The 26,595-nt window shown below is 39.6% G+C and overlaps 1 protein-coding gene across 1 annotated transcript in view; it reads right to left on the bottom strand.

Moving 5' to 3' along the window:
* Window positions 1-26,282, bottom strand: part of myo15ab (myosin XVAb) — a 58,278-nt gene extending 31,996 nt beyond the window's left edge. Inside the window, exons 1-29 of the mRNA XM_082164183.1 lie at window positions 26,102-26,282; window positions 25,372-25,454; window positions 25,221-25,284; window positions 24,689-24,798; window positions 23,982-24,056; window positions 23,807-23,897; window positions 15,413-15,516; window positions 15,021-15,084; window positions 14,803-14,916; window positions 13,894-14,055; window positions 13,518-13,631; window positions 11,814-11,872; window positions 11,602-11,725; window positions 11,342-11,437; window positions 10,644-10,775; window positions 10,430-10,555; window positions 10,176-10,253; window positions 9,800-9,954; window positions 9,603-9,648; window positions 8,502-8,626; window positions 7,451-7,568; window positions 7,159-7,334; window positions 4,942-5,026; window positions 4,289-4,342; window positions 3,974-4,055; window positions 2,930-3,060; window positions 2,725-2,820; window positions 2,388-2,623; window positions 1,728-1,906 (exon numbers count right to left, since the gene is read on the bottom strand). Of these exons, the coding sequence (XP_082020309.1) occupies window positions 1,728-1,906; window positions 2,388-2,623; window positions 2,725-2,820; window positions 2,930-3,060; window positions 3,974-4,055; window positions 4,289-4,342; window positions 4,942-5,026; window positions 7,159-7,334; window positions 7,451-7,568; window positions 8,502-8,626; window positions 9,603-9,648; window positions 9,800-9,954; window positions 10,176-10,253; window positions 10,430-10,555; window positions 10,644-10,775; window positions 11,342-11,437; window positions 11,602-11,725; window positions 11,814-11,872; window positions 13,518-13,631; window positions 13,894-14,055; window positions 14,803-14,916; window positions 15,021-15,084; window positions 15,413-15,516; window positions 23,807-23,897; window positions 23,982-24,056; window positions 24,689-24,798; window positions 25,221-25,284; window positions 25,372-25,454; window positions 26,102-26,224 (3,202 nt within the window). The 5' untranslated portion in view covers window positions 26,225-26,282. The remainder of the gene's footprint in view (window positions 1-1,727; window positions 1,907-2,387; window positions 2,624-2,724; window positions 2,821-2,929; window positions 3,061-3,973; window positions 4,056-4,288; window positions 4,343-4,941; window positions 5,027-7,158; window positions 7,335-7,450; window positions 7,569-8,501; window positions 8,627-9,602; window positions 9,649-9,799; window positions 9,955-10,175; window positions 10,254-10,429; window positions 10,556-10,643; window positions 10,776-11,341; window positions 11,438-11,601; window positions 11,726-11,813; window positions 11,873-13,517; window positions 13,632-13,893; window positions 14,056-14,802; window positions 14,917-15,020; window positions 15,085-15,412; window positions 15,517-23,806; window positions 23,898-23,981; window positions 24,057-24,688; window positions 24,799-25,220; window positions 25,285-25,371; window positions 25,455-26,101) is intronic.
* Between the last annotated feature and the right edge of the window lie 313 nt (window positions 26,283-26,595).

Genomic DNA, 26,595 nt, shown 5'->3' with positions numbered 1-26,595 from the left:
CTGAGATCTGTTGTTTTCTTACCATCTATTTTACCCAGACCTTAATATGTGGACTTGTTAAAAGATGATATTGTGATCAACACACAGGAGAAAAATCTCCAATAAGAGGTCATTAATACCTGTAGCTTGTAATGGTTATGTAATTGTAAGAGAACTGACGGGTGGAAAGAGTAGTCAAGATAATTTGACTGACCATCTTATCTCTACCAGCACACACACACACTCGTCCACACACACACACACACACACACACACACACACACACACACACACACACACACACACACACACACACACACACACACACACACACACACACACACACACACACACACACACACACACACACACACACACACACACACACACACACACACACACACACACACCCACACACACACACACACACTATCACATATCTACTAATCTGCTCCAGCCCAAACAGGCGAGGACAGAGAGACAGTGTAACTGGATGAGAGGAGGAGTAAAATAAAGCAGAGTGACAGAGAGAGTGAGCAAGATTAGATGAAAGAGGAGAGGCTGAAAGAAAGATATAGAGAATGACAGAAGAAGAGATTAAATAGATTAGAGGAAAGGATAGACAGATGACACCAGTCCTGATTTGCCTCCTGACCTGACATTAGCATTATTTGAGAGAGACAGCAGAAAGTGGGACAGGAAATTGAGGCAAGAGAGAGAGAGAGTGCACTGACACTGTTGGACGAGAACAGAAACTCGAACTGAATTGAGCTGGATGATGACACTACTGTCTTCTGTAGAGCTGCTTTATAGCTGAATCAACTTTGTTTCATAATTGATGAATTTTACAACATTGACACTGTTATTGAACTGACTTGAGATGAATAACATAACTATTGTATTCTGCAGAGCTGCTTCTTGCTGAATTGAACTAGTTTCATAATTGATGATCTTTAAACAGACCTGAACTGAATCAACATTGAACTGACCTCAGCTGAAAAATACACTATTGTCATCTGTAGAGCAGCAGAATTTGAATTTGTCTAATATTTGATGAAGTTTGCATCACTGATTCTGTTATGAATCAGTTTATTACCGTGAAGCTGCTTTGAAACAATGTGTATTGTATAAAGTGCTATTTAAATAAATAGAGGGGATATAAAAAGAGGGGAAACAGCACCACTTATATCTGGTGGGAAACATTGTGGCTTGTCATATTCAGTTACAACTTATGAATCACGTAATTATAGCCTATATTTTAAATTCAAAATGGCGAAATTTAACAAAAAGGTAGCTTGCAGCACTGGAAATTATTGTCGGTTGATCCAGTAACTTTTAGTATTAGTAACTTCTAGTACTTTTAGAATTTGGGACGATTTTGGGATAATTTGGCCATATTTAATGATTGAGGATGTATGTCATGCATGAAATGCAAAAATAATTTTTTTGAGGCAGTAACATGTGATACACTCAATGGAAAACATATTTAGTTAAAATTTTTGAGTTATTAGTTATTAGTGTTATTTCTAGGAATTTTTTATCCATATTATTCTTCGAGTTTAAAAAGCAAATCTGAAGTAATGTGGCACCGTCCTAAATGAGCCTGAACAGGAAAAGATGATAAAAATCAGTATTAGTCTGAAATCTGCTGAAATATTGCTCATAGTTAACGATGCTGTTTTGTTCACGGTGTACATTTATCCTCTTTACTTTGTTACACATGTAAGAAAACACTAATAGGGTCTTACCATCAAAACAGTGCACCTGGAGAACCATGTGTGCTTTCTTGCGGGTGGCAGTCCACTCTAGCAGGGATGGAGGATATGTTCGAGATGCTTCAGGGACTAGGTGGGATTTCTGCATGGCTTGGATGAGTTTGTGTTGGCACAGAGCCTTAAAGCCATTCAGAGCATAGTCTGACACAAATCTGACAGAGACAGAGGGAGAGACAGTTATTTAACTGCTAAATCTCACATTGGCTCTAGCTCCATGTCCCTTAACAGAGCTTAAAACTACTGCATTGTTGTACAAAACAAAACTTTGACTTGGGTTCAGTAAGATTTTTTTTTAAAGAAATTAATCATTTCATTTGCATTAGATTAATGATACAGTAAGTAATGTTTCTTAAGCAGCAAATCAGCATAATAGAATGATTTCTGAAGGATCATGTGACACTGTAGACTCGAGTAATGATGCTGAAAATTCAGCTTTGCCATCACAAAATATAATAAATTATATTTTAAAATTCATTAAAATAGAAAACAGTTATTTTAAATTGTAATAATATAATATTTCACAATATTAATGTTTTACTTTATTTTTAATTAAATAAATGCAGCCTTGGTGAGCATAAGAGACACCAAAGTTTTGAATCGTGTGTTTATATTTTCAGTTGTGCAATCTCTCACTTTAGCAGATACTTCTCCATCTTCTCAGATGGGGCAAAGGAGCTCAAACAGGCAGCCATCAACAGCCAGCCTCTCTCTGCATTTCTGCCGTTTTCATTCCGCCACACCTGATTGGCTATCTGCGCTAGGATCTCGTCTCTGATTGGTGGAGTGGCAAGGCCTCTCTGAATGATATAATTTCCAAACAGGTTTTCTTGAGCTCCATTCAGGTTTGGATCTCCCATGAACCTCAAAATCTGTCAATCAAAACAGATATGAAAATTCACTAACAAACTGCTAAGAGACTTACAAAGGGGGACTGATAATGAGACTGGATTTATGGTAAAGGTAACATTACCAGTATAAACACATCTAGAGCATCCTGTTTCAGATCATCTTCTAGACGGGTCAGTGAGTTCTCCAGCGGTGCTGTTAGCATCCCGAACTGCAATTCCTATACAAAAGAAAGAAAAAATATAGACAAAATGTACTGCATTATGTCCTTAATGTGAGTGAATCGTGAGTATTATGAGTGTGTGTGTGTTAGCAGGCAGGACATTCACCCTGAAATGTGAGCGTATATATTTGGTCATCAAATAGTTGTTGATGTCCAGTGGAAGAGTGAGTTGGGGGTCCGTCTGTATTCTAGGAGCCTGAACCAGAGCCAAGCAGTCTGAATGACGCTCCCTTCCAGCTAAAAACAAAACAAAAGGCAAAACATAGGTTTAATATTATTTCAAAATTGTTAGGTAAAGTAATGCCTAGTTTTGCATCATGTCTGTGCATATTTTTTTAAATTTCAACTGCAACATTACAAACTAGACAGCTTTGTTGATTATAATGGGAGGAATGCAAAATCTGATTGGTACTGCATTGAGTGTTATTTAATATTTATTATTTTTTAATTAGTTTTCATTATTATATTTTCTGATTTAATTTTAGTTTTAGAAATTTTGTTGTGTATTTTTGTCTGTTTTATTTTTTGTTTAATATGTCGGTACCACTTTAGTTTACAGTCCTGTTTCGAATGAACATACTATGTACTTACGGTAGTAATGAAACTAACTATGTACTAACCCTGAACCTATCCGTAAACCTTAACTTAACCCATGTATTTACCTTACACTACTCAGTACTTGTGTGTAAGTACATTGAAAGTGCACGTACTGTAAAATAAAGTGCAACCAATATGTCTATCTAGTTTTAATTATTTTTTATTTTAGTTTTAGTTAACTAAAATATACCTAAGTTGTAAGGATGTTCTGGGTGGTTGCTTACTAGATCAATTTGAAATTCATTTTTATCATCTGCTGTCAGAAAAGTAAAGCTCATCTTTCCATTTTCACAATTTCAATTACTTTGTAAGTCAGAGCACTCTGTCAAAATAATATAGTAAAAAACTAAATAATAGCACATCTCTCCTTAACCAGCAGCATGATTTGAGGTATCATTCACATCTGTAGCATAAACAGTGGGGGAAAAGCTATGTGCCACAGTTTGATTGGGTTAAAGGTTTTGAACAAAGCTTGAACAGTAATAATAATAGTGATTTTGCCTCAGCAAACATTATTAATAATAAGGAAGACACACTGGGAAATTGTTATAACCTGCTGTGGCCTGTAACAATCCTCCCAACTCTGCAGGAATAACTAGCTGAGTCACATTTACCACCTCCCTGCTTGTTCGCTCCTACAGAAAAGAGAAAACACAAAATAGAAACTCTCGTTAAGAAAAGTGGAAAATGTTTGACTGGCTATTTACAAAAACTAAAATCTAAAGAACAGTTTGAAAGTTTAATATATTCAAATGTGAACTGCAAATGGGCCTTATGATACAACCTCAATCATCATTAGGGTGATAATATATCCATAATTGTTCCTAATTGGTCCTTAAATAAAAATGAGCACAGACAGTTCTTTTACCAGTTCAATCCTTCTCCTCTCCTCTTCTGCTCTTCTTGCTAAGTAGATGTTGTACTGTAACAAAACCATAAGCAAAAGTAAAGCATAAAAAATTTGAAAACCCGAATGTGAACTTATATTAATTGCATTAGACACTTTAGTATTGGTGAAGTAATGATTGGAACTTATTATTAGGAAATAGGGATGCACGATATATCGGCAACCATATCGGTATCTGCCGATATATGTTTAGTTTTAATGTTATCGTTATCGTTATCATCCCGATAAGAAAATTAGGCCGATATATTAAAGCCGATAAATAATGGATTATTTCCTTCAGCTGAGACACTTCAGATGCGCACTGTTCGCCATGATTGTTTTGAATTGCTTAAAATTTGATTGGAATCACTTCAAAAACTGAAAATACAGTACAAGTGCAACATGACTGTGCTGTCACATAGGCTACAAAAAATTATAATGAGAACATTACAATTGTGTGCCTGGGACTCGGCTTTTAATAGTGAGACATTTGTTTTTATAATCAGGCTCTCAATTATTATAATATTCTCAATTATTATAATATTTTTATTTATTTAGATTTATCAGCCAATATATCGGTTATCTGATCTGATTATCGGTTATCGGTATCGGTGCATCCCTATTATGTAACGTACCCTGATGTATCTTTTGCGATTGACAATAAGTCGGATCATTGCACGGTGCCTGATCAGGTTTATACGCATTCGCAGAAACCGTCGCCTAAAAGGCACAAAGAGAGTGAGGGAAGTTTCAGCCATTTCAATGACATATAACACTCAGTTTCATTGATCTTACTGAAACATTTTGATTTTTTCTACAAAAATATCTCTCCCTGCAGAAAAATCAAGATCATGGTTAACCAGCTCAGCCAGTTTAATCAAAGTGGTCTACCAATGCTAACGAGGTTATCTGAGATGGTCGGGTCTGCCAGATCGACTTCATCCTTACTAGCTTGTAATAATTACTTCAATGAGATAATTGTTTCTGCCTTAAATTAATACATGATGTTAACTAACTGCATGATTTGTATATGTACATTTCTGAAATACATTACAATTTATAGTGATCTGTTTTCAGAGGTGCCTGTGTTCAAGTAATGTAGACACATGGATTTTCTGTAAAGCTGCTTTGAAACGATATGTATTGTGAAAAGTGTAGTACAAATAAATGTGAATTGAATTGAATTGAACTAGCTGGTTGTCCAAGTGATCAAGCACCTAAACATAGCTTAGGCCAGCTAATGACCAGTTAAAGGGATAGTTCACTTTGAAATTTAATTTTGGTATGTTTTAGCTTACCTCAAGGGCATCCAAGATATAGGTGTCTTTTTTTCCGTAGTAGTTTCAATTTTGATATTTTTAGGTCAAACGTTCTTGTCTGTCAGTCATATAATGCAGGTCTATGGTCACTATCTCAAAGAGCATGCACAGAGTCCAAATTAAAACAATTCCCCATCGTCCAAATTAAACAATTCCCCATCGTAAGTACACATTGATGGCCTAAGACACGAAACGAGCGGTTTGTGTGAGAAAACTAACAGTATTTATATCGTTTTTACCTCTTGTACACAGCCACGTCCAAGTGATCTGAGGGCGCGCGCGCATCCTGCTGTGTGACGTGTGCGCAGACTGGTGCATAGCGCCTTGGCTACGCCTTGGCTACGGCGCCTTTTCCATAGACAGTATATAAACGTTTCTTTCCAATGAACTGCAGTAGCCAAGGCGACATCTAGTGTATATATCTATGCACCAGTCTGCGCACACGTCACACAGCAGGATGCGCCCGCGCCCTCAGATCACTTGGACGTGGCTGTGTTCAAGAGGTAAAAGCGATATAAATACTGTTCGTTTTCTCACACAAACCGCTCGTTTCGTGTCTTAGGCCATCAATGTGTACTTACGATGGGGAATTGTTTTAATTTGGACTCTGTGCATGCTCTTTGAGATAGTGACCATAGACCTGCATTATATGACTGACAGACAAGAACGGTTTGACCTAAAAATATCAAAATTGAAACTACTGCGGAAAAAAAGACACCTACATCTTGGATGCCCTTGAGGTAAGCTAAAACATACCAAAATTTAATTTCAAAGTGAACTATCCCTTTAATGTCCAATTTTAACCAGCTAGAAATCTTGATGCAACTACAATCAAAGGCTGCATTTACACTGCAAGGTTAATGCACAGAACTGATATTTTGACCAAATCCATTTTTTTTTATTACTCATATCCAATATCTGTGTTTACTTTAATCCTCACCCAACTATAGAATAATTTTTATTGGTGATTACTTTCAACGACATGGTTGATCCTCAGGTTTTCAATGGCTGTTATATAAAGTTTTATTATATTCATGTTAGGTGGTTCTTTTATACCATGATCACTTGCCAGCATGGAAAAGTTACAGCTGTCATTGATGTTCACAGCACAAATATTTGACTGAACGGATAAAAACAACAGTAGCTTTCGTTAAATTTAGAATTCTGAAGTGAAATGATCTTTATGGGCAAATTTGTTTCCCTCGCCTTGTGGTGGCTTGGAATTATAGTGGGAATCAGATATATGTGTTTAAACGTAGATGTAAAACCACATGTGGAGGTGGCTCAGAATGGATAAAAAACCCCCCCCAAAAAACGATATCTGATCTGTGAAAGATGTGAGCAAAAAAACTCAGATTTTTTTGTTCCAGTGTAAACGCAGCCAAAAGCTGGTGTTAACAAGTTTTTCCTGTTGGGTTCAAATCCCTGAACTTCACATTATGACCCGGACTCTATTTGGATTCTCTAGCTGTAAATCACATTACAAATGACACAACATTGAAGTTAAGTTACAGGCGATAGGTAGTAGTTTACCTGGCCAGGTAGCCCTTGCAGTGAGCCTGAAGATTTGTCATGTCCAATCGGAACTTGAGGAAATTCTTCCGGACAAAATACATCCGTACATAACGCTGAAGGGTCAGTGCAGCTACATGCCTCATACGATCACGTTTACTCTCCAATAACTGATTCACTTCCTCCTTTAGAAAGATCTAAGAATCAAAACACACTATTAAAACAAACATTATACAATGTAAGAGTGTCTGTTTTTTGAAGAAAGCCAAATTTTGGCATCTTTACAAGTGCAATGTTTAATTATTCTGCTTACCTTTGACACACCAACTTGATAATCTCCTTTGTTGATTGGGCAGAGCTTCATTAACATAATGACACAGTTATCTCCATCTGGAGGTGGTGGCTTCTTCATTCCCAGCAGGGCTTTGTACCTGGGGGCACATTGGCAGAGATAATTTATTATAAGATCTGTATTCTATACAGTGACACGTGTAGGTCTATTTATAGCACTAGACTAGATTACACACTAAGGGCCCTATCTTACACTCGGCGCAATGCAGCATCAAGCGCGACGCAAGTGTTTTTTTCAAGTTTCAGCCCGACACAGTAATCATTTTCACGTCCTGCGCTACGTTGTTTAAATAGCAAATGTATTTGCGCCCCTTTTGTGCGCCCATGGGCGTGCTGGTCTGAAAACGAGGTGTGTTCTGGCGCATTGTTGGCGCGTTGCTATTTTGAGGCAACGGAAATAGACTGCCAATATATATTTTTTTAATTTAATGAGCGCGTTAGTAACGTGCGCCTATAGGCGGGTCCACAACGCGCGTACACTCTGCTTATTAAACACACAGGGACGCACAGCAGCACACAAACATGCCAAATATTTAAAATAAAAGGATTACAATGTAAAAGATTATTATTGTGTACAGAAAGATATGGTGGAATCCGGCTTGTCCCGTAGATGGTCTGCTTGCGCACTTTTACCTCGCGCACGAGCAGATCCATTTGCGCTCTGGAGACGTGTTCGGTCTTTCCACTATCAAATTCCGTCATGTAATAGCGAATCTGCCATGGCACGAGCGCAACTGGCATTCAAAGGGAATGGGAGATGAGACTCTGATTGGTTTAACCCAAAAATCCCCCAAAACACCCATTACTCATTAAGAGAATAGGTACAACCCTTTTAGACCATGAGCCTGGCGCGCCGACCATTTTTTCCGTCGTTAAACTAGCAAAAGTGGATTCGGACACACCTTAAGTGAACTTGCGCCCTGCGCTTTAGACCATGCGCTTAGATTGTTAAAATAGGGCCCCATATGTCACTGCACCCATAAGTAACAAGCACCAGCTGTTGAGTAGGATACCTGTTTAAGAATTTATGGAACGGCACTCTGACTGGATAGCCTTCCTTCCTGATGCGGATTGTGTCCCAGATTCCCGAATATCTGAGCTGAGTAGCGACCAACTCAGGGTCAAATACACCAGGTTCCTGAATGGACACACAAATACATTTAATTCAAATACACATTAGAGTGGTAACACAAAATATACGAGTAAGCAAAAATAGAAATAGCAAAAATACACTCAAATACGCAAACATTCTGAGTTGCATTAACTACTAAATTTTTTTTTAACATTAAACAATCTCATTTGATCAAGTACAGTAAAAACAATGATATTGAGAAATATTATTAGAATTTAAAATAAATGTTTCTATTGTAATAGATTTTAAAATGTCATTTATTCCAGTTATGGCTGAATTTTTTGCATCATTACTCCAGTCTTCAGTGTCACATGATCCTTCAGAAATCATTCTAATATGCTGATTTGCTGCTTAAGAAACATTTTCTTATTAGTATCCATGTTGAAAACAGTTGTGCTGCTTAATATTTTTGTGGAAACTGTGATACACTACAATTCAAATGTTTGGGGTAAGTAAGAAAAGTAGCACTTTTATTCAGCAAAGATGCATTAAATTGATCAAAAGTGACAGTATGATGTATAATGCTTCAAAATATTTTTTATTTTAAATAAATTCTGTTCATTGAACTTTATATTCATCAAAGAACCCTGAAAGTATTACAAAAAGTATTATACATTTAACATTGATATTATTGTTATTATAATAATTATTAATAAAATGAATAATGATTTTTGAAGGATCATGTGACACTGAAGACTAGAGTTATGGCTGCTGAAAATTCAGTTTTGCCATCAAAGAAAAAGAAAAAAAAAACATTTTAAAATATATTAAAATGCAAAATAGTTCTTTTAAATTGTGATAATATTTCACAATGCTACAATGTTCAATAACATTAATCTTAATTATAAGTAGTGTACCGTAAATTGTGTGGGTGCTGCAGTGAAGTTAAATTGTTAGGGTTAGGTGTTTGTTCACGTCCCTAACCTAACCTAAGTACCTAATAAAACAGTGATAGTGATGCTTGCCTAATGTCTGCCCATACCTTGTTATTATTTGGCTTTATGCAGCGCACAAAAAATGGGTTGCACCTGAAAAAAGTGAGAAGAACAGGAGATATAACTAAATAAATTCCACCAAAGACACATCAGATCAGGAGAAACAAATACATGAATGCATGTGTATGTTCTGATATACATGTGTAATATTGTACATCTCTTTGTGTTTATGAGTGTACAAGACCTCTCCATTTTGTCAAGGAGCTCTTGTAGTGATTGCTGGAACTTGGCGGCCACAGTAGAGGGCTGATATCTCCGAGTTACTGTGCTGTTCCTGTTCATTGCTCCTTTTTGCTGATTCAGCATCTCAGCATGCTTTATGAAGAGATTGGACACCATCTAGAAAACACACCCACATATGTATATTAGAAACATACATTCACATTCATAAATTTTTTTTAAATAAAATAATCATATGCATAAGCAGAGGAAATTGTGACTTCTAACTCATATCGTCTCGCTTATTTTCTTTATTCTTTTAGAGATGAAAAATAGGATATGCTTTCACATACACACAAAACACACACTACAGATGCATGCATGGAGATACATGGACTCACTCGGTTCTGGCTCTGCATAAACAGATCCAATACTTCCTGCCGAACCTGATCGAAGTTCTTATCCAGAAACTTATGGATCTAAAATCAGTATGAGATTCTCTTTAGACAGGCTGGTAACATTAAAACCTCTATTACTAATGGTAACTTAATTAAAATTTACAAGAAGCATTAGAGTAGAGCTATGACCTCTAAGCTTTGGCATGACATAATTGTCTAATTAAAATACTGCCTGTGCATTTTGTGATTTCTATTACCTGGTAAGTAACACGGCCAGCATAGTGATGGACAGTAAACTCTGGCAGTGGCATTTTTGGCTTGGAGTAAAGGGGGTTGTTTCCATGATGATAGTGGCACTTCTGAAGGAAGGTGTTGTCAGTGGCCTGTCAACAAATGTTAAAACATGTGGTGTTAACATACCAGGTTTCCTTAATTTATCCCAATGCAACATTGAAATACCGAGTGTATAACCTGTGGAAAGCAGCTCTGATCATCAAGGATGCGGAGTATCCCGTGGGGCTTTGCAGCGATAAGGTCTATGCATGCCTGGTTGTCAGTGAAGATCAGTTCTTTCCAGTTGATTTGCTCTCGAATGTACTCTTCCTGCAGACACATGCAGAAAGACAGTGTGCTGTTATATTTTTGGAATTAATATTTCAAAGAAATCAGTTTCAAAATTTCTACATATACTACTGTTTAAAAGTTGAGATTTTTGTTTAAAAGAAATTAATACTTTAATCAGAACTGATACATTAAATTGATCAAAACTGACAGATTTCTGAAAAGATTTCTATTTAATAAATGCTGTTCTTTTGAACTTTCTATTCATCATAGAATTCTAAACAAAAATAAATAAATAATTATTAATAATTAAAAATGAATGTAAGCAGCACAACCATTTTTATCATTGATAACAATAAGAAATGATTCTTTAGCACCAAATCATCATATTATAATGATTTCTGAAGGATCATGTGACTCTGAAGACTGGAAATGCAGCTTTGCCATCACAGGAATAAATTACTTTTCAAAATATATAGGTGGAAAACAGCTATTTCTATTTTTACTGTATTTTATCAAATAAATGCAGCCTTGGTGAGCACATGAGACTTTCAAAAACATCCTATGACCCCAAACTTCTAAATGATGGTGTACACAGTAATTCTCACCTGCTCCAGTTTGAAAATAATTTTGCTGAAGAAGAACTGCAGTGTCTCATTGGCATAGTTGATACAGAGTTGCTCAAAGCTGTTGAACATCAAGCTCTGGACAATACAGACCAAGATGACATGGAGATATATGCAATTTATATGCAATTTAGAAGGTCTAAATTCCTAAAAAATAATAAAAACTGCACATTTGACCTTTATGTAAAAATGTATCTAATATAGAATTAGCATTAGAAGTGCATGGGAGTGTCAATGTATACCTCAAACCCATATATATCCAGTAAAGATATGGACAGCGCCTCATTCCTGGGGTAGACCCGTCCATTTATACGTTCTGTCAGCCATTGAAAGAGCAAGGAATAAAGGATCTTGGCAACTGCATCTCTGCGATTGAGAAATAGAAATACATACTTAAAATGTAATGAAAAATCAAGCTATTGCAGATAACTAGAAAATGTCTCATAATGTGTACCTGGCATCCATAGCACTTTCTACTGAGAGGGGAGTGTATATCTTCTCTCTCATAGCCTCCTGTGGCAAAACCAAATAACACACTGCTTAGTTACTGTATATGTTTAAAAAAATAATTTAATAAGTCAGAGAAAGCAGAAAAGCTAGTCAGACACAGACACACACACACACACACATACACATACACACTATGTCACTTGTACTGTCACAGTGAGCGTGTGCAACTGAGACAGTGTTATGTGACAGCTGATCCAAGTAAGTGGTGTAAACACAAACCTGTGAGCTCTTGATAGCAGAGCTTTACTTATTAAATGAGCAACATGACACAAACCACAAACACACTAACAAATCACACTGTATTCATGTAACACCTCTGCTTGAATAAAGCTAACATAAAAAATGCAAATATATATATTTTTGTCAACGAAAACTATGATAATTTTTATGCATGCAGATATATTACTTTGTAGTGTTTTTAGAATTCCTATTATTGTAAATTTGTTTTCTTTCATTACTATTAATCCATTTTATTCATTACTATTATACAGTCTTGCTTTTTTTTTAAACATACCAGAATATTTTTTTTGCAATTTATTCCTGTTATTTTTTTTGTGAAAAATCAGCCTAAATTAAAGGTAGTACAACAAATACTACCATGGCATATGAATATTATACAATTAAAATGTGCATTAGGGGCGAAATGTGCTCATTAAGGGTATTAATGTATTTATTTTTATTCTGGTAACCATACCTCCAAACTAGTCACTTTTCAAAGCTGTATAGTTCACAGCATTAGTTAAGATATCTTTTTTTCTTTGAGGAAATTTGCCTGGACTGCACCTGATAGGCCCAAAAATAATCGAAACCGAATCAAAAGCTTGTGAATCGAAATCGAATTGAAATGTGAAGCCCATGTTTTTTTTTTTTTTTACTTGAAGCAAAATGTTCTTCTCAGAGTGCACCAGAATGCTTCGTTTACATGTTAAAATCACAAAAGTTTTTGTGATCCCACCCCCCCCCACAGGGATTTAATTTGTTAATTGCAGGTCTGACAATGCTATAGAAATACAACTGACCTGATGTTATCTCGTCTGTCCTCGCTAACCTTCATTGATCTTTGTATGATGTAATGTCAAGCTAACCTGGCAGTGAGCAAGCTATTAGGTGTTAAGATTACTCAAGCCCTGAGCAACCCTTGATTAGATTACCGTGGTTTCCATAGAGCTAAACTCAGAATGATTAAATTAGGTTACTGGAACTCATTAACAGCAACCTGCTTACATGTCATTACAATGTTTCTTTTCTCTTTATTTCTCCCCCAGGTGTTCGCAAATGCGTCAGAAAATATGAAAATATAGGATCCATGGGCGATGTGAGTTTGAGTCTGGCTTCCCCATGAAATCAATATGTTTAAAAATGAAAGTGGCCAAAAATACTACACTTAAAAATAAAAGTGTAATTCAGCAATGCCATAGAAGATCCATTTTCAGTTCCCCAAAGAACCTTCCAGTGAACAGTTCTTAAAATAACTTTTTCTTAGTGTGAAGAACATTTTAAGAACCTTTTTTCCACTATTAAGAACCTTTTGGGCAATGGAAAGATTCCATGGATGTTAAAGGTTCTTCATGGAAACACAGATCTAACAGTGTACATGCTGTTTTTCAGAGCACATTATGGATTATTGTTTATGTAAACGTGTATGTACCGTCACTTTGAAGGTGATGGCTTTCTGCAGACCCTCTGGAGAAATCTGCAACAGATCGGCTACTGCACGAATCTCCTGAGTGCTCACCACACCAGCTGTCTCCTGCACTTCTGTCTGAGACCGAGAACCCAAAGCACACGGTCCACAAGACTCTTAACATTGTCCATATATGTTCGCTATATTTACATAAAAGTTCAATCAAGAAAACTGCTATTTACAAGGTAAAATATTTAATCTACAAACTTCTTGTTGTGTGACAAATGGGAAGAGCTGAAACAGTGAAATTCTAAAAATCGTGCATTTTTTATTATTATAGGCCCGGTGTGCAAACAAAAGTGAAAGGACATTTTCACATGTTAATTTGCACAGTCAATACCTCTACTCTATGGAAAAAGACATTGCCCAGGTGCAGTATGGACGACAGCACTCTGAATATGCTGCTCTGGTCTTCAGGACTGAAGTGGAGAATTTCCATGGCACTCTGTAGCCTCCTGAAGTCCTCCCCATCATCTTTCCCACTGATCTCACAGTTACCACCCTAACATGAACCATGATAAATGACATCAACATTACATAATTATACCTTAGATAAGCACTTTTATACAATATAGGTTCAACTTTGATTTTGCAAAGGAGATCTAGATAATAATGATATTAATAAAATATAATAATATGATATTCTTAAAATATACCAGAAATATACACTACTGTTCAAAAGTTTGGGGTCAGTAAGAATTATTTTTGAAAGAACTGTTTTTTGTTGTTGTTTTTTTTATCAAAAAGGACGCATTCATTTGAAGTGACAGTAAATACATTTATAATGTTTCTATTGCAAACAATTGCTGTTTTTTTTTCTATTCAAACTTTCTATTCATCAAAGAATCCTGAATTTTTTTTTTTTTACTTTTGTATGTGTATGTATGTGAACTGTTTTCAACAGTGATAATAAACGTTTCTTGAGCAGCAAATCAGCATATTAGAGTGATTTCTGAAAGATCATGTGACTAGAGAAATTATTAAATTGTAGTTCAATTGAAGTTATTTTTAAATTGTAATCATATTTCAAAATTGTACTGTATTTTTGATCAAATAAATGCAGCCTTGGTGAGCATAAGAGAAGCTTACCAATTTTTTTTAACAGTAGTGCAAACTGCAATCCTTCAAAAGAAACAATTACCTTTTAATAATTTATCATCTAAATGATTTGCCTATTGATTTGCCTATATTTGTCTACTTATTTTTCGGTGTGTCTTGGCAACTTGCATTTGTATATGTCTGCATGTACCTGGTTCAGGTAGTAATAGGTTTCAGCCTCTTGTAGGTAGAAGGCCCGTTTCATGTGAGTAGGAAGTCCAGCCAGCATCTCATAAAAGATGTGGTAGTTTCTCTCATCTTTGGCCTGCACACACACACAGACACAGTTCAGATAAGGTCCCAAATGTCAGTGATAAATACAGGGCTATTTTAGCCTTTTCCAAGTTAAAAGGAAAAGAAACAACCAACCTGAAAAACGATCCTGGACTTCTCCAGTAGATACTGCGAGGTTATGGCACCACTGATCACCCCTCTGATACGGACAACAATACACACAGATTGGTCTTGTGTATGAACTATCTTTGGCCCTACCTGTACCTTCTCAATTATCTTTCCATCTCTCTTCCGCTCTTAGCATTCAGAGGTAAAATAGCAACCTTACTGTCCTACTTTCACTCAAGGTCAGGCGGTACAGATCTAGTTCCCTTACAGTGTCGCCTCTCAAGCAACAATTTCAGGCTTGAGAGACGTAAAGAGTTACGCAATGTAACATTCAAACAGTCTATTTAACATGGCGTGAAAGAGTTTTTCACTGTTCAGAACAGAAGTAATGTACCAAATATATATAAAAAAATACTCACTCCTCCAAAAAGACCTCCACAAATTTCCCAAAGCGACTGGAGTTATCATTCCGGACCGTCTTAGCATTCCCAAACGACTCTAAAAGAGGAGCTGCCTCTAGAATCTGGATATTAAGAAACTAAAACTTACTTATGTATGCAGCAATGTTTACTAGGTTAGAGTTATTAGGCTATCAGCAAAACAAATAATTTCACAGATTTACCTCAATCTATATAGAGGAAAGCATTAAATAGAAAAACAAAAAGACAGATTATACATTCATTAACAAACACTGCATACATCATATGCATTGATTCAAACAAAATTTTGTGGTTCCAGGAATGTACTCTATAATATGCACTTGCTGCCTATGGTTTTGCGAAGTAGGACTTGTTCCTGGATCAACATATTTTGTTGGACCTGGAACAATATATCTACCAACCATCACTAACAGTGTTATTTTAGTATTATTTAAATACCTTTATAGTATTTTTGCCAATTTTGTTATGTGCTTTTCATTTTTATTAGTTTTTTTTTTATATATATATTTATTTTAAATGTATATAAAATATTTCCATTCAGCTTTAATGTAGTTTTGTAAGTCATTTTTGTAAATTTCTAAATTTTTAAGTTTAAGATTTTTATGTAATATTTATGTTATTTTATTTCAGATTAATTTCAATTAAAGGGATACTTCACCTCTGGAAAGATGAATGTGTATTTAAAATAGGTCATTTATGTAGAAGAAATGTGAAATTATTTTAGAATTTGGAGCTTTCTAGACTGAGAAAAGACAGAAAATGTATTTTTGGCTTATGTGGATGAAAGACAACAACTCCCAGAATGCACTTGCTTCGCTGCCCTAGGAGGCCACTCCCAAGCCACGCCTACCGGTTAGAGAGCGCAGTTGAAAACAAGAAGGCTAGGCTACTAGTGAGTCTCCGTGACGAGTTTGCCCGGTATTTCGAGATGGTGTTTGGTGTTTTAAGCCCCCAACGGCGCCTTCCAGGCAGCGAGGGGATGGGTAGGTCTAAGGTTGAGGGTAGGGTTAGCTGCCTCTAAGGAGCAATTGGGGGCTTAAAACACCATCGAGCTTTCGAGATCGCCCAAAATGTCCGGGATTCGGCTTTTGCGTTCTACAGTCGCCATTCATTATGTTTACTGTGGCGAGCAGGACGAGGCTGAGGGGCGCGGGAGAACGGCGTAAGGTCGGTGGCGTGATTACTGAGACGCACCGGTCTCGTATCTCTCACGGAGGAGCGGGAATTTTCTTAGCAATGTTAAAACGCACATCAACCGATCACTTGTTTAGCGTTCATGTAAACACTACATTCAGATTCACCAATTGGAATGAATTCAGTTAGATTGAAACAAAACGTGTGCATGTAAACAATGAATGACGACCGCAGAAAGCAAAAGCCGAATCCTGGACATTTTGGACGATCTCGACGGCCGGACATGTCCGGGAAGAAGAGGATGGTAACCCCTACTACTCCGCTTTCTCCTACTACTCAGCTTTCTCCACAGAACAACAGCCTGCTAGCTTAGCTTCCAAAGAAAGACAGCTGTACATTCTGTGAGTGAGATCCCACCTCCTATGGGCGGGTTGAGAACATGCGGGACAGCCCCTCCTACTGGCTGTAGTCTTTAGCCTCTGGCCAAAAAACCCTCGATGATGCAAAATGATGATTTTTGCGTCATCTGAGGATTTTTTCCAGACAAAAAATACATAAATCTCTCATCTCAGGGGGTATGATGGTAGAAAGCACAGTAATTCGAAAATACTACAGGTTCCCTTTCAAGGGAACTCGCGTTGCGTCGAAATTGACGCTATGGGGAACGCTTTGCGTGATGACGTCTTGAAGCACATGTAAAATCAGTCCAATGGTGTGGCGGAACGTCAGAGGCGGGTGACGTCACGTACCAGGAAGCTATAAAAGCCAGCCCGAAACAGAAAACGAAAGCTTTCTGAGTCTTCAGTTGCGCTCTGTGTGAAATCTGTCCCTGTTATTTGGTGGTGTCTGTCTATATTATATTATTGTATTTATATATTCAGTATGGCGAGTAAGCAGCAGCAGTTTAGAGTGTGTGTTCACCCCTGCCGCGTTATTTAACGAGTGGGGACACTCACACTCTTTGTGTTGTCTGTTTGGGTGAAGAGCATGCCCAGTCAGCACTCGAGGGTGCTGGCTGTGAGCATTGCGATGCGCTTCCTATGCGTACGCTCAGATCCCGCCTGGCTTTATTTAACCAGGATCGCGTTCCCCAGGGCTCTGGTCCCGCCGCTGCCGAGGCACGGCGTCGATCACAGACCTGGGGTTCGCAAATGGATCTATCAGTGGATGTTGAGACGGGCTCTGCCTTATCTCAGCCTCTTTCTGATAGATCCAGTGCCTCTCATCGGGGTGTGGAAGCACGCGTTGCGGTTTCTTCCCCCCCGATGGAGGCACCAATACTGCAATTGTCCAGCTCTGAGGAGGATTCACCACCTCAGTCTCATGCGTTTGAAGAATTGCTCGATGTTGTTACGAGAGCTGTCGAGCGATTATCTGTTGAGTGGCCAGAGGATCGGCAGGGCGCTCGTTCGAAAAGCAAACTCGACGAGCGTTTCCTGCCATCTCGTGCACAGCCTCAGCGCAGAAGCCTTCCGTTTTTCCCCGATCTCCACACCGAGGTGTCGAGATCGTGGGGGAAACCAGTGTCATATAGAGTGTATACTGCACAAACATCACACTATTCTTCCATTCACAATTATAAAGAGCATGGTTATGGGGAGATGCCGAGGGTGGAAGAGACGCTCGCGAGCTATCTCTCTCCAGCAACGGCATCTTCTCTGAAGGCTACTGCACTACCATCCAAGCCAGTAAAATTCACATCTTCCCTGGTTCATAAGGCTTATGCCGCCGCTGGCCAAGCTGCAGCGTGTTTACACACAATGTCACTAATGCAAGCGTACCAGGCTGAATTATTGGGTGATTCTGAAGAGGGCGGGGGTATTGGTTCCGAAACTGTGTCTGAATTGCGTAGAGCCACAGATTTGTCTCTCAGGGCCACCAAGGAGACGGCTAAATCCATCGGCCGTTCTATGGCAGCCCTGGTGGCCACTGAGAGGCATTTGTGGCTCAATTTAAGTGATATAAAGGACAAAGAGAAACATGTTCTTTTAGATGCACCGGTTTCCACTGAAGGGTTATTTGGAGATGCAGTTAATAATGCTGTAGCTAAAGCTCAAGAAGCTTCAAAACAGGCAGCTGCACTTCAGAAACTTCTCCCCCGCCGTTCTTTCATTGAGGCTGCTGAGCGGGAGCAGCTTCACTCATCTAAAAAGAGCGCTGAGCACCGTGCCACTCAGAAACAAAGCGTTTCCTCCCGTGCTCCCCCACAAAAATCTCGGGGACACGGAGGGCGCTCTCAAACCCAGCAGTCTTCGAGGGGTAAAACGGATCTGCTGACCGTTATTACCGCCAAGAAGGCTGCTGGGAAAAAGTCCTGATGTCTGAGGGCTCAGGACAAATGAGGGTAGTCCCCCCCCCCCCCCGAAGTAGAGCGGCCAACACCTCTTTTTACGGTGCCCGTCTCTCTTCGGTGCCCTCAGGGGACCGGTCTGCCAACCCTGCCGCCTCCGGTGTTTCAGGGCGCAGCGGTCTCCGGCGAGCACATATCTCAAGGACCACCCGGAAACGTAGTGGCCTCGGGATGCCCGCCCCCTCTGAGGAGGGTGTTAGAGCAGTCTGTTCAGTCGTTCCCTGCCGGTGCGCCGTTACAGGGCGACGAACCGACTACTCAACAACAACACAATCCAGAAACCAGTCTCGAGAGGCTGGTACCTCTAGTAGAATCTTTGACAGCGTGGAAGCTACTGTCAAATGTTTCTCGTTGGGTCCTGCAGACCGTGGAAAAAGGGTATCAGATACAATTCTAGAAACGCCCACCTCGGTTTATGGGGGTCCTGCCCACAGTGGTGGGCCCCGAGCAGGTTCTGGTTATGGAACAGGAAGTAAACACTCTGTTAGAGAAAGGGGCCATAGAATATGTACCTCCCTCCAACAGGGAAACCGGGTTTTACAGCCGGTACTTCATAGTTCCAAAGAAGGACGGGGGATTGCGTCCCATTTTAGATCTTCGAGTTCTGAACGAGTCAGTCATGCAGCTCAAGTTCAAAATGTTAACATTGAGACAAATCGTGCCACAGATCAGGTCCGAGGACTGGTTTGTCACGATAGATCTCAAGGACGCATATTTCCATCCGTCCGTGTCATTGGAAGTTCCTGAGGTTTGCTTTCGGGGGCAAAGCATACCAATATCGAGTTCTTCCATTCGGCCTGGCTTTATCACCCCGCACTTTCACCAAATGCGTGGATGCAGCTCTGGCGCCTCTGCGCCTCCGGGGTATTCGCATCACGAACTACATCGACGATTGGTTGATTTTAGCTCAGTCGCATCAGATGGCGGTTCAACATCGAGATGTTGTTCTCGCCCATATGAAAGAGTTGGGGTTACGGCTGAACGCCAAGAAGAGTGTGCTTTCTCCATTTAGAGGACCACTTTTTTAGGCGTGGTTTGGGATTCAGTGTCGATGCAGGCGCGCCTGTCACCGCCACGCATAGATTCCATCCTGGCAGCTGTGAAAAGTGTAAAGCTAGGCCAGCTACTCACTGTCAAACAGTTCCAGAGACTGTTGGGTCTCATGGCAGCAGCTTCCAACGGGATACCTTTTGGACAACTGCACATGAGGCCCCTGCAGTGGTGGCTCAGGACCAGAGGGTTTTCCCCGAGGGGCAACCCATTTCGCACAATCAAGGTCACGCGGCGATGCCTACGTGCCTTGGTTATGTGGAAGAAACCTTGGTTCCTGTCCCAGGGCCCAGTGCTGGGAGCTCCTTGTCGTCGCAAACTGCTAACGACGGATGCTTCCCTCACGGGTTGGGGAGCGATCCTGGAGGGTCGCTCATCTCAAGGTATGTGGGAAGACCATCATCGTTCCTGGCATATCAATCGCCTAGAGATGTTAGCTGTCTTCCGGGCTCTGAGGAGCTTTATCACAGATCTCAGGGAACACCATGTGTTAGTGCATACGGACAACACGTCGGTAGTCGCCTATATAAATCACCAAGGGGGTTTGCGCTCACGCCCATTATGCTATCTGGCACGCCATATCCTCTTGTGGTCCCAGGGGAAGTTGCTGTCTCTCAGGGCAGCTTACATCCCCGGGGTCCAGAATGTAGGAGCAGACACTCTGTCGAGACAGGGGCTGAGGCCCGGGGAATGGAGGCTCCACCCCGAGGTGGTGGAGCTGATATGGAGGGAGTTTGGCCAAGCGCAAGTGGATCTGTTTGCGTCTCGAGAGACGTCTCACTGTCCACTTTGGTTCTCCCTCACGCATCCAGCTCCTCTGGGTCTGGATGCTATGGTGCAGACGTGGCCGAGGCTACGTCTGTACGCTTTTCCCCCAGTTGCTCTGCTCCCAGGAGTTCTGGAGAGAGTTCGCAGGGACCGGGTTTGCCTGCTTCTTATAGCCCCGCGCTGGCCGGGCAGAGTATGGTTTCCCGATCTTGTGTCGCTCCTCGACAGGCCTCCTCTGGAGCTACCCGTCAGGAGGGACCTTCTGTCCCAGGCAGAGGGCTCCATAGTTCACCCTCGGCCAGAACTGTGGAACCTGTGGGCTTGGCCTCTGAGGGGGCCCAGCTAATAGAGTCAGGTCTCTCAACTGAGGTTGTTGAGACCATTCTACAGTCCAGAGCTCCCTCCACGAGGAAACTTTATGCCCTGAACTGGAGAGTATTCACTTCTTTGCGTAGTGACCGCCGGTTGGATCCAGTCAACTGCCCAATTGGTACAGTTCTGGAGTTCCTGCAGGACCGGCTCACTGCAGGTCTGACCCCGTCCACTTTAAAGGTTTTTGTGGCGGCCGTAGGTGCTTACCACAGTCCTTTGGGTGGAATGTCTGTGGGGAAAGACCCTTTGGTATCTCGTTTCCCTCGTGGCTCTTGGAGGCCTTCTGTCCTCCTCCCTTTCGAAATCGGACCAGGAGGCGAATAATTTGCTTTGCCCTGTTCGGGCGTTAGACGCATATGTCCACAGAGCTGCCCTGTGGCGGAAAAGCGATCAATTGTTTGTATGCTTTGGGTCCCCTAACAAGGGAGGTCCAGTGTCTAAGCAAAGGATGAGCAAGTGGGTGGTTGAGACTATCTCACTTGCTTATGAGGCGGCTGGGCAGCCTTCTCCTTGGGCTGTCCGGTCGCACTCTACTAGGAGTATGGCGGCCTCTAAGGCCCTTTTATCAGGAGTATCTTTGCAGGATGTTTGTGATGCGGCAGGCTGGTCCTCACCGCACACCTTCGTCAGGTGCTACTCTTTAGACCTAGACTGTACTCCAGGGTCTCAGGTTTTGTCTTCCTAGTGCTGCTCACTTGATTTCACACAGGACAGACATTTGTAGCTATGGTGCCGTTGGTATAGACGTTCCCCATAGCGTCAATTTCGACGCAACGCGAGTTCCCTTGAAAGGGAACGCCTCGGTTACGACTGTAACCTCGGTTCCCTGAAGAGGGAACGAGCGTTGCGTCGCCTTGCCATATCTCCTTCATGCCTGTCAGCACGACTTCAGACTCTACGAAGCTTTCGTTTTCTGTTTCGGGCTGGCTTTTATAGCTTCCTGGTACGTGACGTCACCCGCCTCTGACGTTCCGCCACACCATTGGACTGATTTTACATGTGCTTCAAGACGTCATCACGCAAAGCGTTCCCCATAGTGTCAATTTCGACGCAACGCTCGTTCCCTCTTCAGGGAACCGAGGTTACAGTCGTAACCGAGGCGTTTTCTATTCTACTAATACAAAGCTTAATGCTAAATCCTGAAGTATCCCATTAATGACAAGTATTAACTAGGGCTGGGTATCGATTCAGATGTTACAATTCGATTCGATTTCGATTCGCAAGCTCTAATTCGATTCGATTTCGATTCTCGATTCTATTTTCGATTTCGATTCTCGATTCGATTTTTCCAATTTCGATTCTAAATTAATTTCGATTCGACTCACTCAATGAATATTAAATACAAATCCTATATTTATTAAAAAAAGAAAAAGAAAAGAAAAAGAAAAAAAAGTGAACAAGTTTTCAAGTGTTTAATTAATAAAAAGAAATTAAGAGCTACAAACCTGTATATTAAACTCTTTTTATTTTAGGTACACTTGGGTACATTAAAACAGAACCCAACTCTATATTTCAAATGCATACAATGAATAGACAGGATTTTGATGCAAGATGAAAAATTGATGCTGAAAATTGGACAAGTCAGAACAGTCGCATGTCTTGATCAAACAGGTTAACAATCCTCACATAAACCCACATATAAAAACGTTGCATATAATATAATATGTGCCCTTCCTGTCTAACAGCTAGGACATACAGAAATTGAATAAAATTATCAAACAGTCTGTGTTGCATTAATTATAAATTATAATATTGACTAATCAAAGTTACAAAAGTTCTTTATTCAAGAGCAGTGAGTGTTTTTCTCTGTTCTCTTTGTTCTTTGATTAACTTAAATGACAGAGATAATTAGTGGCTACAGTGTACTGTCCCTTTAAGACCAGCCGCTGTTGACAGAGACGCGGAACTCACACGCGGACTCATTCTCTCACGAGGCACAACTCTTCACGTTCGTCATAAGACTGCTCTTATGTTATAAAGATACTCGACAAAAATACATTTTGGCATAATTGTGTGTGTTCTTCGTTCAAGCGCGAAAGATAATTCTATTCTGTGCTGTCTTGTGCGCACGCACGATATCATCGCAAGTTTTTCTGTCACAGTCACGACAGCATTTTGGCAGCATTTTGGTCATATAGCCTAATTGCGTATAGGCTTGTCATAGCGATTGCGATATGATTAAACGTGCAGCACTAATTGAGGTTATTTTATGATTTAGATAAAACTACCATAAAATCTCACAGCATTAGCTATAAAATTGAGTTTGCAAGCCTATGAACAGTGGAGGAAAACTAATACATAAAGATGGAAAAAAATCGATTCTTGGCGTTTGAGAATCGATTTTGAATCGACCACATTTTAAAAAACGATTAATCGAAAAATCGATTTTTTTGCCCAGCCCTAGTATTAACAATATCCAAGCGAGTTAACATTAACAGCCCTAACCATCCCAATAATTCAAACCATTAACTACCCTTAAAATCAGAAGGAAATGAAACGATAGGTACACATGAATGTTGTCCAAGCCCCAACTCCATCCCTCTCCTTATCCCTAAAAATGTTGTTCCAGGGCTAACAAGGATGCTGATCTAATAACATATCCTACCTGGCGAAATCACAGCAAGTGTACAGAGGTGTACGTGGGGGATCATTGTCTATTAAGAAAATTCAGTGTGTACTATATAATCCTACACACGTACCTGTTGTGTAATGTTCCTCTTATGGTGAATAGCAGTGAGGTACCTCAGAACCAGTTTGGTCGCCTCTGTCTTTCCAGAACCACTTTCCCCACTACAATACAAACATTTCACTGATACAACTTATCAGTGTATTATTACATCCTCTGCAATTGACACACACATGCTATCACCTGACCTGATAATGATGCACTGGTTTCGCTTGATGTCCATCATTGTTGTGTAGGCAATGTTTGCAATGGCAAAGAGATGACTGAAAACAAACATGTATAAGAGAGTAGGTCTACATACTGTACATTTTTGGAGGTAACAATAATCACAACGTATTGTAAATGGATGGAGGATAAAATCTTCATCTTAATTTTCTCACCCCTTCTTTCTCAGACTTTTAATGTACACAACCATTCAAAAGTTTAGGGTCAGTAAGATACTTTTATTCTTTAGAAAGAAGTCTTTTATGCTCACCAAAGCTGTATTAACTTGATCCAAAATACAGTAAAAACAATAAAATTGTGAAATATTATTACGATTTAAAATAACTGGGTATTTGAATATATTTTAAAATATAATTTATTGCTGTGATGGCCAAGCTGAACTTTCAGCATCATTACTCCATTCTTCAGTGTCACATGATCTTTCAGAAATCATTCTCTAATATGCTGATTTGCTGCTCAAGAAACATTTCTTATTATTGTTGAAAACAGCTATTTATAGACATCTTTTGTATGTCTGTTCTGTATTTTCTTCTAGCTTGTGTAATTTTGTTCATGGTTTTCGAGAATGAAAGCATGTTATCTTATCTGCCAAACTGGGCAAGCTTCTACCAGGAGTTGACAAATAAGAAAATGTATTGAGAATAGTTATGATTGTGTTGTTGTGACTCACGGTGGGTTATCTCCCAAGCCATGGCCCTCGTACTGCAAAACAATATCTGTGCCATAGATGTTAAATAGCTGGTATGGATTCACAGATACCAGAATACTGCCAATGTATGTCTGCTTAGAAGACAAAGGAAATTCATAATGTAGTTAGGTTCACAAGAGATTTGAATACGAATGCTAAAGGTCTATTCACAGTATTAAGAAAAACATATAATCAAACATTTCATATCAAAATTAAGTCAAAATTATTCTGCTAATTGGCCTGTCTAGTGAAGTATTTTCTGTAACGTAACATTATGGCGTAACATTAAGTGCTTCTGTCGAGAATTTTGCAAAGACTAGGGACTGTATAGTACCTAATGTCACATGTATGTGAGCAAGTCTATTCTTGTGCATATTTATTTATCTATATTTATCTTAAGCATAAGAACATCCTTCAGCAGTTGTTTATAATTTAGATTGTATGTGAATACTTAAAAAATATATTTATTATATGTTTGTATGTATGCTTACTGGGACATGAATGCAAGACTCACGTAGATAAGCTCTTGATCAAAGCGAATCTTTAGGTTTATCAATACTGCTGCCTCAGAAAGCTCTCTGCAAGAAATGGAGGAAAAAATATTTATTTTGATTCTAATGATCAACTTTACACATACTTTACTATGTATATTTATGCTGACATACTCCATTTGTGTCATGTCCTCAACTCCATCCCCTTCCCTTTTTGCTCTGTAGCTGACAGTAGGCAGGCTCCTTATAGAATACATCTGTTTGAAAAATACAACTTGAGCTCAGAAAAAAAAAAAGCAATCTGAGAACATTCAAAGAAATTTGAGAAGTCATTCATTAAATTACATTAGAGAATATCTTCTCTGATGAATTAGGTCAAGTTGTCTTTTCTAGGGCCTGCACTACAATAATGCAGAGATGATTATCACTGGTCAGCAAGGTAACCTAAGAGGAGTTATAATCAGCCTTGTAAATCTCATCTGACATACAGTGTAGCTGCGGACTGCAGCTTAAACCTGATGAAGATAGGTGAGCTTGGCTGGACCTTTTGTTAAGGCTCAAAGCCTAATAGACTTGTTAGATCTGACAACTTCATTGCTGTCAACTTGACAACATTACAAGTCAAATTGAACAGTCTGCTTATTTATAATTCCTTCTTAATATAAACATTCAGATATAGAAGTTTTAGTGAATAGTATAAAGATGATCCACAAACATAATCATGAATTCACTGTTGCATTCCAGTGAAGAGAGACATCTCTCAATGTTATCCTATATTTATCTGCTTCCAAATGAATATACTATATTATTGTCTCTGGGGCAGAAACATAACTTCTGTTACCATTAGTTAAATAAATAAGTTTAAGACCAAATTAAGGTTGGTATTATGTCTAAAGGGATTTACCTTGTCATACCACTGTCCTTTTGGCTCCCCTTCACGATCTGGTACCCACTGCAGCTCTGTTTCCCCTGGCCTAAGTCCACCAGGTGGAGGGGTAAGGAATTCAATATTCTCATCACGATACATAGACCATTTGATGAGGTTCTGTACTGTATCATGAGGCAATAATTTTTCTGCAGCCCACAGGTCCTCTGCAGTTTCCCCCTCTCTGGCATTTTGAGCCCAGTGCTCTTCTGGCCCACCTGGACCTTTCCGCTGTGGTGGAACCACAGCATAACGACCATCTGGCCCAATAATTACCTGCCCAGAGGATGTCATATAGTTGGAGATCCCAGAAGGTAGTTGGTAAGAGGCTTTCTTCAGGTTAGGATTCTTTAGGGCATCCATTAAATGTGGTGAAGTGGGGACAGCAAATCCTTGAGTGAGGTAGGATCCATCAGGTAATCTGTATTTAGCATTGCGAACGTTTTGATTTAGAAGTGCCTTTGATAGATCTG

This window comes from Leuciscus leuciscus (genome assembly GCF_965113295.1).
Source record: "Leuciscus leuciscus genome assembly, chromosome: 3".
NCBI lineage: Eukaryota > Metazoa > Chordata > Actinopteri > Cypriniformes > Leuciscidae > Leuciscus > Leuciscus leuciscus.
This window is presented reverse-complemented; position numbering and strand designations above follow the sequence as displayed.